We start from the raw sequence: 13,278 nt of genomic DNA on the forward strand, positions 1-13,278 counted from the left end.
GTCAAAACCACCAGAACCTGGGCAGGGAAACCCTGTAACGGAACCAAACAGTCCTGAAGTAGCAACTGGACCGGACTCAACAACAGCGGCAGAGCAGAGTGCAACCACCGAACCTGAGCCGAGTGCAACCACTGAACCAGAGCCGGATGCAACCACCGAACCAAAGCCGGATGCAACCACTGAAGCAGCTCCTGCAGGGTCAACCCCACCCGAGTCACTGACCACCAGTACAGGTAAAGGTGACCCATCAGACGGTGAACCCGGGGAACTGATCCATCCGGCAGAAACCAGACCTGCCCCCGTTCCCGGGCCTCATCCAGCTGTTCAGCCCAACATCCCTCTGGAAGTGAAGCCGAAGCCCAAACCTCAGTGGAGAAGACCCAACTGTCACCGAGGATAGAAATGACCACATTCACTATCACATTAAATGATCTTGTCAGAGTTCAACTAAAGGAAATTTGTGGTGTTTTCCTCAGAAACATGAATGATGTGTAAGAGCATTATATTGTCTTATCACACATGAATCATTGGAGAGATCATAACAGTCATTCATCATACAAAGAATAAGATGAACAAAATACTGTAAGCTGTGGTTGCAACACTTCGATCCTAATTCATCTGTCTTTCACGTCTTTGGTCTTTGATTGTCCAAGTGACAAAACATAATCTATTACAGAAGAGAACTTGAAATTAACTACACAAGTAGTTGGTTGCAGTCGTTCTAGACAATGAACATTTAATAGTAATAATAATAATTTTAGATTTTACTTATTTGTTTCTACCTTCTTCACTATAAAGAAAATCTACTACTCTCTTACTGCTGCTGCAGAAGCTGCTTTATCAGAGGATCATGTGGCGTTTCGAGAAAACATCTGCAAGATTCATAATTCATCAGAAACATGATGTCACTGTCACTAATACGCCAAGTTAAGTTGAGTTAAATATTAAGAAAGAAGGCTGAAAGATTTTCTAACCTTTTCTTTTTTGTAAAACTAAAATTTCCGTCATTCATGATTATGGGTACATGAAAGGTCATACAGTTTTTAAAGATTCTATAAATCTAAACTATTTTCATTATTTCCTCCCTAAATGTGTTTAGATGCAGGTTGATTGTGTGGTGGCGCCCTCTGGCGGCCAAGACCCGCGATGAACTCTGAGTCACTGATGGAGCGAGTTGGTCAGCGAAACCTGGTGGCAACAAATTATTGATTGATTGATTGATTGATTGATTGATTGATTGATTGATTGATTTGTATTTGTATTTATTTATTTGCACCTTAAAGCAGATATCAGCTTCACGGCCGTTTCGGCTAATGCTGCGTTCAAGGCAGGCTTTTGAAACCGTAAGTTACAGCTTCAAGTCACAACTACGACTTGGTAGCGTTCCAGGTAACCCGTAGCTCGTGTTTTTACCATCCTGTTGTCTGTGAAAGTTCCCTATAACGGCCACTCGTAACTTCCGACCCGTGAACTCGTACCAGATCGAACTGGTATGACTTCACAGGAAGGAAAAACACAAAGTACGAGTTTCTTTGAACGCACCATGAGTTAGCAGCCCCCGCCCTTGTCAGGCATCAATTGGTCCTCGTGCTACGTCACCACATTCACGCGCATCCCTTGGCTGCACACACAGCCCTTCATGCCGTTCTCTCTCCTCATTGGATAACACTTGTATCCCACAAGGAAAATTTTCTCCTCGGGTTACAGCAGAGCAGAGTGACGGAGAGACTCGTGTTTAGGCTGAAATACTTCATGTAAGTGATTGCTGACGGAAAATAGGACTATTTAGGACTTATATTAACAAAAACATTCCACTGATATCTGCTTTAAGAGAAGACAATTAGTTTTTTTTTTTGTTTTTTTTTTGTTTTTTTTTACAAAAAACAGAAATGAAACAAGAATAGTAAGTGAATAAAAAGCTCCTCCACAAGGAATATAGGCTACAAAAAACCAGAAGATAAATCAGTAACAACAACAGGAGAAAGCAGTACAAGTGCCATTTTATAACACACACTCAAAGAAGACAGTTTTATTAGTATAGCCCGTTTTTACCAGCAGTTTGTCTCAAAGGGCTTTACATCCCATAATAACAACATCCTCTCACATCCACTGAGGAAAAACTCAGTCAGAAACTCCAAGTCAGAAATAAAAACATGGGTTTGTATAAATGTAAAATAATTATAAGAAAAAATGATCAAATGAAACTACTGGAAAAGAAACTACAGGAGTCTTGATGTGATTGATTGATGCTTCATTCAGAACTAAAACGTATCATCATCTTCTTCAATGTAAGTATCTGTGTGAAATCGATCAGCTGTGCATCAGTTAATGTATCGATCCGTCGCGCGGACACTGTGACAGCTGTTTCCATGGTTTTCACCGCGGTCACGTGACCCGCTCAGACTGCTGCTCGCGGCTCGCGGGCTGTTGCCGGTTAAAGGAGAGAGCGACTTCCTGGTCCCACGAGGAGCTGACGACACCCGACGGGGATCGAACAGGCTCCGAGGTCCGAGCTCAGGTGAGTTCAGCAACAAACAAACAAACAAGCAAACAAAACAAAAAACAGCTGCGACTTTCTGAACTTAGAGTTTGTTCCGTGTCAGAGAGAAAACAGATCAGAGCAGCAGCCTGACTCCTCAGTCCCTGCAGAACAGTGAAGACAGGAGATACACTGCAAAAACTCTACATCTTACCAAGAATATTTGTCTTATTTCTAGTCAAAATAAATCTAATTCTACTTAAAATCAGACTCATCACATTAAAAGCAGCTTGTTTTTAGACACTTTTTACTTCTTTCAAGCAGATTTTCACTTGAAATAAGTAGAAAAATCTGATAGTGGAGCAAGTTTTTCTTTCTTATTACAAACACAAAAAACTTGCTTTGACTGGCAGATTTTTCTACTTATTTCAAGTGAAAATTAGTTTGAAACAAGTGAAAATGATCTAAAAACAAGTTCATTTTTAGGTGATGAGTCTTATTTTAAGTGGAAAGAGTTTAGTTTTGACTAGAAATAAGACAAATATTCGTGGAAAGATGTAGAGTTTTTACATTGCAGGACCAGGACCAGAACCAGGACCAGGACCTGTTCTCTGTTCCTGTCTCACTGATTTTGAAGTTTATTTGTACAGTTTTGTCTCAAAGGTCTTTACACAGCATCGATAACACATCCTCTGTTCTTAGATCCTCACATCCACTGAGGAAAAACTGTCAAGAAAACCTGAACAGGGAAAGATAAACTATAACTTATATTCTTTTAACTTGTTTTATTTATCTATGTATGTATTTATTAATGTTGATTCTGTGGTGTTTTTTATTTATAGTGAATGAGCAGCTGACAAACCTGGGATTTACTTTGGGATCAATAAAGTTGCATCTAATCTAATTTAAACAGCAGATGCAGTTCATTACAGCTTCATAACAACAATAATAATAATAATACATATTATTATTATTATTATTATTATTATAGTAATGTGTGTCGTGCCTCCAGCTTTGATACATTTAAAAAAAAATATTCTCTTGTTTTTCCAAAGCGTCTCTGAAGCCTCTTGACTGCAGGTTCCTGCTGATCGACTGATGGACCAATCACATCAGCTGAGTGTGATGTCATCAGGTCGTCAGGTCATGAGGAGCCGCTGAACCACAGAATAATAAGAAGAGATGAAAGCTGACAACATGCAGCCTGGTGACCCTGAGCCCGGCCCGGCCCCCCAGGACCAGGACCAGCACCAGGACCAGGACCAGGACCAGCACCAGCACCAGGACCAGGACCAGGACCAGGACCAGGACCAGGACCAGGACCAGATGGACTTCTTCCAGAAGCTGGGCTACTCCACAGCACAGGTCCGGGCGGCGCAGCAGAAGTTCGGCCGCTGCAGCGACACAGATAAGGTTATTTTTTCTAGTTTTCACATGTATGTGTTATTTCTCTGCACCGTAGCGACACGTGTTGAATCTGAACATTTCATATCGACAAACTCTCTCAGAGGTAATCACAGTATTCACTTTAAAATATGCACATGGACAAACACAGAGAAATGCACACAAATCATATAAAGCAGAAGTAAGGTGAATGTTTGTGTTAATATCCACCACTTTATTTTCCCATGATCCATTGCGTCACACCACAACGGAAGTGGGTTTTAGTAGCATTCTAGCGAGCGGCTAACTGGTAGCGTTAGCCACCGGTTCTAGCGAGCGGCTAGCTGGTAGCGTTAGCCACCGGTTCTAGCGAGCGGCTAGCTGGTAGCGTTAGCCACCGGTGTAGGCACCAAATGTGGGGGCTCCGGGCTGCCAACACTGTTTTGACTAAATCTGATGTTTGTTAAGTCTAGAAAACGAATTATTGAACAAACATTACTATTTCTGTGTGCACGTTTTTGTAATTAGTCATGGTTATCGTAGTTGTTAGCTTTGCTGCTGCTGACAGCTAACAGCAGCAGCTAAGCTAACATCAGGACGTCAGCTGTTAAAACCCTCCCGTTGTGGGACACGACATGAAACTACTCCAGTTAGCTCAGTCATGTTGGAACTAGGATATCCGCTGGAAAACATATTTTTTTCATGGGCCGTTTATTGAGTTATTGTTTATTGACACTGCTAACAGCTAACGGCTAACAGCTAACGGTTAGCCCAGCTAATCTAAAATGTTTGTTCAACAATTCGTTTTATAGACTTCATAAACATCAGAGTAGTCACAACGGTGATATAGTGACGTGAAAATGTGACATGAAGCTAAAACCTCGTCCGTATTGTTCTCATTAAAATTATGTGATGATTATAAATAAAGTCGTCACGGCCGATGTCTATCAACCAGTCTATGCTATCAACAATACAGTAACGGTGGAATGGAGCGTCATGGAGACACCCAGCGGCATTCTCCGGAAAGTGGTGGATAAGTCTTAAATAGTTGTATCACTTCTATAGAGTGTTTGGTCTGAAACACGGGTCTGTCAGTCACTCTGCTCTGAGCCCAGGAGAAAACTTTCCTTGTATCCTACAACCTTTATAACCAAATAGAAACTCCTGGTTGTCCCTTTAAGGTTCTGGGGGAGCTGGTGCGGCTCGGGGTCGGGGTCGGTGCCGGTCCAGAGGCCGAGCCGGCGGTTCCCGTGACGACCGTGTCCGTGCTGGTTCCCAGAGGGGGGGTCCAGGTCCAGGTCCAGAGCAGCGAGGACGAAGACGCTCTGAGGCCGGTCGTCATCGACGGCAGCAACGTGGCCATGAGGTGAGAAACTCTGACTCATCACCACATCCACTTCCTGCCACATCAGTTACCATGGTAACACACTAACTACAGCAAGCCAAGGCAGGTTTATCTGTACAGCCTGTTTTTACACAGCAGCTGCCCCCCCCCCCCCCCCCCCCCCACCTATATAATAATACTAATAATATTAATAACAGTGGCTCCATCATATACATTCAAATGATCTGCACATCAACTCTCTGGAGACTGTTACTGTTGTAGCTCACGTTGTCGTGTCAAAGGTCACAGCTCATTATATTGTAGTTATAATTCAGCTCTTTGTAGAGGATGACCCCCCCCCCGCTGCGGTGTGTTGGTTTTAGTTAATTAGTGTTTGAATGTGTGATGTGTATTTATTAACACAAAAACTAATGACGAGTAAAATAAAAACATCCATCGAGTGTCACTGGTCCAAAAACTGAACCGGTTCAGAAAATGAGTCAGTCAGTAGTTTACATGCAGAGCTTCATCCAGCTCGGCTCAAAATTAGATTTTGGGTTGTAATCAGACTTCTGTCCTTGTCTCAATTTACATGCAACTGAGAAAATGTAATAACTGACGGGTCCATCGCCCCCTCATGCGGCGTCACCCGTTGTTTCAGCAGGTTACTACGCCGTCCGTCCTGTTGACTTTTCTGTCACCTCATAAAAAACTGAATATAAACAACTTAGTAGCTTAATAATAAATTCTCAACTGCAGTTCCCGACCAGACGCGTCAGTCTGGGCCGGATTCACACTGAGAATAGGATACGGGCTTCCTTTTCTCCTTTCTCTCTCTCTTTCTCTAATAAAACCTTCTTGCTGGTGGCGCTGTGTGAAATACATTGACTCGGCGCTGATGTTGGGTTTTTTTTCTTTACTTTGCCGGGTTCGGGCAGCTTCTCTGCTCCGTCTCTACTGTTGTGAAGCATGAACACATGCATTGTCCAGTTCTACTCCGACTAAGGTGTATACATGACGGAGAAAATCTAATTCCAATCACATTATCTGGGTGTCTTAATCGGAGTTCTCCAACTCAGATTTCAGTCGGACTAAGGTGTTTACCTGCACTTCAGTTGTCCAGTCGGATTAAGGCAATAATTTGTTTTTTTCAAGTGTCATGTAAACGTACTGACTGAGACGTACAGTGGCAGCAGATCCAGACCCAGACGGTAGAGCCGGACCGGTCCAGACCAGTTCGGACCGGTTCAGACCAGTCGGGACCGGTCGGGTCACGCCCCTGAACAGCTCTAATATGCAAATCAGCCGAGGAGTTCCCCTGAGGATCCGGTCTGACGACTTCTCTCAGCTCCGGCCGGGAAACCATGTGATGATGTTACTGATCAGACTGTTTCCCGGCAACAGCTCAGTAGTTTAACCAACGTAAGGTCAAAGGTCAAAGGTCACAGCTGTGTCTGTCTGTCCTGGCTTAGGTCAAAGGTCACAGCTGTGTCTGTCCTGGCGTAGGTCAAAGGTCACAGGTCACGGCTGTGTCTGATGTCCTGGCTTAGGTCAAAGGTCACGGTTAGAGAGTCCAAGTCAAAGTCAAAGTTTCTTTATTTGTCTCAGATGGAGGACGAACGCTGCACACACAGGAACGACTGTATAGAAGAACACGTAACAAATAGAAGCTCACGATAAAAACATCTGGAAAAATAATTCATACAATGTATTTAAAGTCCAATGCATACTGAGCAAAAAAAAGAAAAACACAGAGAAAAAACCTACATACATAAATAAATCAGTTCAATCCAGTTTATAAAAGCAAAAACAACAGCACCACTTGATGTTTTGAGGGATGTGTGAAAGACAGCACAGTTATTGCAGGATTTGGGTGTGGTGGTGTGTAATGGATAATAAACAACAAGTAATTTGATGTGTGATGAGACGTGTGTGAGACCGTCGTCCTTAGTCTGCTCACAAACACCTCAGACAGCCACAAAGTAGCTGTTGATACGTTTGTAGACTGGTGACTCATAAACTACATCAGTGAGTTGCTTTTAGCCGGTGGTGTAGTGGGGATGTTTTACTGGGCGGACGCCATCGAAACACAAAATCTGTGACGTCATTGAAACACCATCCACTGCTACATGAGAGTTTAGTGTCACTGAACAAGAGGTAATGTTTCAATCATTCACTCCAAAGTGTTGAAAGTCCAAGACAAAGTTTTAATCTCTAGACCAGGGAGGTCAAACTCAGATATAGCCTACCCTGGGCCAAAATTTAAAAATTGGTACAAGTCGAGGGCCGGACTGGTTGTTTATTGAGAACTTATTGAAATGACCTTTTTGCACATATTGAACCTAAAACTAAAACTAATAAAGCCTGTAAGTTATTGCATATAAAACAACATCATAATTAAATACATTTTTAAAAATCGGTTGCATTCATTTCTAATGGCTCTATCTGCAGCTCTCCATGGTCATTTCTTGGGGAGAAAAAAACCCCCACTCCATTACTTCTCTGCTGCTTTGACACCGCTCCACCTGGCCATGTGCATCTGTTTACAACACAGTTGTGACTGACGTGATGTTTTGTCCCTCAGCCACGGGAACAAGCAGGTCTTCTCCTGTCTGGGGATCCAGCTGAGCGTGGACTTCTTCCTGGGCCGCGGCCACGCTGACGTGACGGTGTTCGTTCCCTCGTGGAGGAAGGAGCAGCCGAGGCCCGACGCCCCCATCACAGGTAGATCTCACCTAGATCCATCCCAGCAGCATGACATCCAGCTGTGGACCAGCAGATGTTTATTAACTGTTAAAGGGATACGCCAACATTTTTTTCCCATGACCAGCAGATAGACACCATCCTTTCCACTGTGCGTGCAGTAACCATGGAGATAGAGCCGTATCGCCGTAATTAGCTTAGCTCAAACACTGGAAGTGTATGGGTAGTGTTAGCCTGCCTCCACCTAAAGTCGCTAATTAGCTTAGCTCAAACGCTGGAAGTGTATAGGTAGTGTTAGCCTGCCTCCACCTAAAGTCGCTAATTAGCTTAGCTCAAACGCTGGAAGTGTATAGGTAGTGTTAGCCTGCCTCCACCTAAAGTCGCTAATTAGCTCAGCTCAAACGCTGGAAGTGTATGGGTAGTGTTAGCCTGCCTCCACCTAAAGTCGCTAATTAGCTTAGCTCAAACGCTGGAAGTGTATGGGTAGTGTTAGCCTGCCTCCACCTAAAGTCGCTAATTAGCTTAGCTCAAACGCTGGAAGTGTATGGGTAGTGTTAGCCTGCCTCCACCTAAAGTCGCTAATTAGCTTAGCTCAAACGCTGGAAGTGTATGGGTAGTGTTAGCCTGCCTCCACCTAAAGTCGCTAATTAGCTTAGCTCAAACGCTGGAAGTGTATAGGTAGTGTTAGCCTGCCTCCACCTAAAGTCGCTAATTAGCTTAGCTCAAACCCTGGAAGTGTATGGGTAGTGTTAGCCTGCCTCCACCTAAAGTCGCTAATTAGCTTAGCTCAAACGCTGGAAGTGTATAGGTAGTGTTAGCCTGCCTCCACCTAAAGTCGCTAATTAGCTTAGCTCAAACGCTGGAAGTGTATGGGTAGTGTTAGCCTGCCTCCACCTAAAGTCGCTAATTAGCTTAGCTCAAACGCTGGAAGTGTATAGGTAGTGTTAGCCTGCCTCCACCTAAAGTCGCTAATTAGCTTAGCTCAAACGCTGGAAGTGTATAGGTAGTGTTAGCCTGCCTCCACCTAAAGTCGCTAATTAGCTTAGCTCAAACGCTGGAAGTGTATAGGTAGTGTTAGCCTGCCTCCACCTAAAGTCGCTAATTAGCTTAGCTCAAACGCTGGAAGTGTATGGGTAGTGTTAGCCTGCCTCCACCTAAAGTCGCTAATTAGCTTAGCTCAAACGCTGGAAGTGTATGGGTAGTGTTAGCCTGCCTCCACCTAAAGTCGCTGATTAGCTTAGCTCAAACACTGGAAGTGTATAGGTAGTGTTAGCCTGCCTCCACCTAAAGTCGCTAATTAGCTTAGCTCAAACGCTGGAAGTGTATAGGTAGTGTTAGCCTAAGCTAATTACGGCGATACGGCTCTATCTCCCTTGTTACTGCACACACAGTGGAAAGGATGGTGTCTATCTGCTGGTCATGGGCTGTGTTCGAAACCACATACTCCATACTACATACTTCCATACTGCATACTTCCATACTCCATACTACATACTAATCGATCATACAGTATGCAGAGCGTTCACACTGCTGCGTACTATGATAACCCACAATGCATTTCGCTCCTGCCCGAGCCGAAATCAGCCGCCCTGAAGCTGATTTCACTTAAGCTCTAAACTCTGTAAATATATAACTTCAGCAACATTAGAAACATTTTCAGGCGAGAAAGTACTACTTCGTATCCCCATGGTGTTGAAAAAATGACAAAATAACACCTATTTACAATTTTAGTCGGACGAAGTCGGACTTCTCTGGCGTTAGTAAAACCAGCCGTAGTGAGCACTGTACTTCCGGTTTCTGTGTCAAAATAAAGCACCCGTTGCAATTGACCATAAAGAAAGCCGTTACAATGACGTCAGTGCTCTTACTTTATAAACAGGAAGTGAACCTGTCCCCACTGTGGCTAGCTTGGAAACGCCGTTTGGACCGACCTCGTGCTCCTCCTTCTCCGTTCTTTTTTTTTTTTTTTTTTCGCGGCAAGGAAGAGGCGGTCCTTGACGTCACGTTGCGTTGCATCTTGGGTAGTTTGAGTATGAGTAGTGACCTCATGATGTATACTCAACATTTCGGCCGAATCTAGTATGCATCCGGGAACTTCTCGCCTCCTGCAAATCGCATACTGCGCAGTGTGAACATACTGCATACTCAAATCGTTAGTATGAGTAGTACGAGTAGTAGGAGAAGTATGCGGTTTCGAACACAGCCATGGACTCGGGAGTGAGGCAAGACACGGAAAAAAAATGTTGGCGTATCCCTTTAATAAACAGACAGACTCTTAGTTTGTAAACTGTTGAGCATTAGCACTAGGTTTCAGATGGTTAGCGTTAACGTGAAGCCACGTTCAGAGTAAACCTGTATCAGCTTCAGTCTCAGATGCTGAGCTGAGATTCTGGACTGAGATCGACGTCTCTAGAAGAAGTGTCAGAGGTCAGAGGTCAGAGGTCAGAGTGGGGTCACCATGTGTTTCATTGCTCAGAGTAAAAACCCCTCGACCTTTGTTTCCAGATCAGCACATTCTACGAGACCTGGAGAGGAAGAAGATCCTGGTCTTCACGCCGTCGCGGCGCTCCGCGGGGAAACGTGTGGTTTGTAACGACGACGTGTTCATCGTCAAACTGGCCTACGAGACCGACGGCGTCGTCGTGTCCAACGACATGTACCGAGACCTGCAGGCCGAGCGGCCCGAGTGGAGGCGCTTCATCGAGGAGAGGCTGCTCATGTTCTCCTTCGTCAACAACAAGTCAGTCATACACACACACACACACACACACACACACACACACACACACACACATACACACACAGATCGGTGATTGTCAATGTTTTATTTCGTTAAAGTTGTGTGTTGTCTGCATTACGTTTGTTATAATACTATGTTGTTGTTGTTCTGACACTGTACTGTTTTTATGTTCTGGGACTCTGGATGGAAACTAGCACCAGCTGCTACAATCCGGCACATTTACATGTTTTTATATGTCCATTAATGTGCACTGTCCCACCCAAATAAACCAATAAAACAATAAATAAAATGAGTCCATGACGTCTGAATGTGACCTTCAGGTTCATGCCTCCTGACGATCCTCTGGGTCGACATGGACCGACTCTGGAGAACTTCCTGCGCAAGTTTCCCAAGACTCAGAAGAAGCAGCAGTGTCCTTATGGTGAGTCCACATCAGTAGTCCTGGCCCTGGTCCTGGTTCTGGTTCTGGTCTACAGTCTCTCAGTCACGTCAGAGCTAATCAATGAACTACAGCATGCTAGGACACAAAGCTAACCTGTTGAACATGGTTAATAGCATAACAGCTATCAGAACTAACAGCTAACAGAGCTAACAGAACTAAAAGAGGTAACAGCTAACAGAGATAACAAAGCTAACAGCTAATAGAGCCATCAGCTAACAGAGGTAACAGAGATAACAGAGCTAACAGCTAACAGAGATAGCATAGCTAACAGTGCTAACAGCGAGATAATAGAGCTAACAGCTAACAGAGCTAACAGCTAATAGAGCTAACAGCTAATAGAGCTAACAGAGATATTAAAAAGCTAATAGAGCTAACAGCTAACAGAGCTAACAGCTAATAGAGCTAACAGAGATATTAAAAAGCTAACAAAGCTAAAAGCTAACAGAGCTAACAGAGCTAACAGCTAACAGAGCTAACAGCTAACAGAGCTAACATGTTTTCCGTGTCGTTCCAGGGAGGAAATGCACCTACGGACTGAAGTGTAAGTTCCTTCATCCTGAACGAGGGAAACAGTCGAGTCGCTCCGTCGCTGACGAGCTCCGTGAAAACTCCAAACTTCCTGAGAACGGAGCGCCGAGCGGGTCCAGTCCGGCGCCGGGTCAGAGCCTCCTGCTGGTCGAGGACATGGCCCGGAAGCTGAGTCTGGGCCCGGACGGCGTGAAGAAGGATCGGTCCGGCCGCCGGACGCCGTCCAGGAAGGAGCAGCCGGGTCGGCGCTCCAACCAGAACCAGAACCGAGGCCGGGCCGGCGCCGAGGAGCAGCTGGACTCTGGACTCGGCTCCATCGACCGCAGCCTGACGGAGCTCCACGGCCCGCCGGTCCTCAGCTGCCAGAACCCCGCGGCCCAACAGCGCTACTGCTGCTGCACCCACGGCCCCCATGACCCCCACGGCCCGGTTCTACAGCACCACGGCCTGGCGCTCGACCCGGTTCTACAGCACCACGGCCGCTACCAGAGCCTCGGCCCGGTCAGCGGACTCGGCTCTGACGCAACGCTGTACGACGCGACGCCGTACGACGCTCCGTACGGACCGCCCCAGTACCAGCGCCGCGGCCCCCAGCCGCGCAGCGTGCCGACCTACACTCGGCCCGTCAGCAGCTGCCAGCACCAGATGTTCTGGTCCGACCCGTACCGGGCGCCGGCGCCTCCCGTGGCGGTCTACGGCCGGCGGGGGGAACCGGGTCCCAGCAGCGGCGCCGAGGAGCGACAGGTCGTCCGCAAGAAACTCCTGGCCATCTTCAGCGCTCAGCTGGTCGACACCGCCATGGACCGGTTCCCCCACATCATGGACCCGCAGCTGCTCGTGGCCGAGATCCTCACGCTGCAGGGCCAGAACCGGGTCCAGAGGTGAAGCTGGTCTAGAGGAGGTACCGGTCTAGAGGAGGTGCCGGTCCAGAGGAGGTACCGGTCTAGAGGAGGTACCGGTCTAGAGGAGGTGCCGGTCCAGAGGAGGTACCGGTCCAGAGGAGATACCGGTCTAGAGGAGGTAGCGGTCTAGAGGTGGTGCCGGTCTAGAGGAGGTGCCGGTCCCCCTAAAGGGGGCGGAGTCACGGTCTGCCGGTCTTTATTGACTTTATTTTACAGGATAGCCCCTTGAGATGTGCCATCTCATTTTCGAGGGGGTCCAAAAGGGGGCGGAGTCACGGTCAGTTGGTCTCCTAAAGGGGGCGGAGTCACGGTCTGTTGGTCTCCTAAAGGGGGCGGAGTCACGGTCTGTTGGTCTCCTAAAGGGGGCGGAGTCACGGTCTGCTGGTCTCCTAAAGGGGGCGGAGTCACGGTCTGTTGGTCTCCTAAAAGGGGCGGAGTCACGGTCCCCTGGTCTCCTAAAGGGGGCGGAGTCACGGTCTGTTGGTCTCCTAAAGGGGGCGGAGTCACGGTCTGCTGGTCTCCTAAAGGGGGCGGAGTCACGGTCTGTTGGTCTCCTAAAAGGGGCGGAGTCACTGTCCCCTGGTCTCCTAAGGGGGGCGGAGTCACGGTCTGTTGGTCTCCTAAAGGGGGCGGAGTCACGGTCTGTTGGTCTCCTAAAGGGGGCGGAGTCACGGTCTGCTGGTCTTCTAAAGGGGGCGGAGTCATAGTCTGTCGATCTCCTAAAGGAGGCGGAGTCACGGTCTGCTGGTACCAGTCTAGATGTGAAGCCGGTCTAGA

The 13,278-nt window shown here is 46.6% G+C and overlaps 1 protein-coding gene across 1 annotated transcript; it reads left to right on the plus strand.

The window, feature by feature from the left end:
• Positions 1-3,794: 3,794 nt before the first annotated feature.
• On the plus strand, positions 3,795-12,484 carry zc3h12ab (zinc finger CCCH-type containing 12Ab; the record flags this gene model as incomplete). The annotated part of the gene is made up of 6 exons (XM_083982290.1): positions 3,795-3,892; positions 5,044-5,228; positions 7,771-7,910; positions 10,395-10,629; positions 10,950-11,050; positions 11,586-12,484. The coding sequence occupies exons 1-6, from the start codon at positions 3,806-3,808 to the stop codon at positions 12,482-12,484; spliced, it is 1,647 nt and encodes a 548-aa protein (XP_083838416.1). The 5' UTR covers positions 3,795-3,805.
• Positions 12,485-13,278: the final 794 nt, after the last annotated feature.

The sequence above is a fragment of the Trachurus trachurus genome (genome assembly GCF_905171665.1).
Source record: "Trachurus trachurus genome assembly, chromosome: 11".
In the NCBI taxonomy this organism is placed as follows: domain Eukaryota; kingdom Metazoa; phylum Chordata; class Actinopteri; order Carangiformes; family Carangidae; genus Trachurus; species Trachurus trachurus.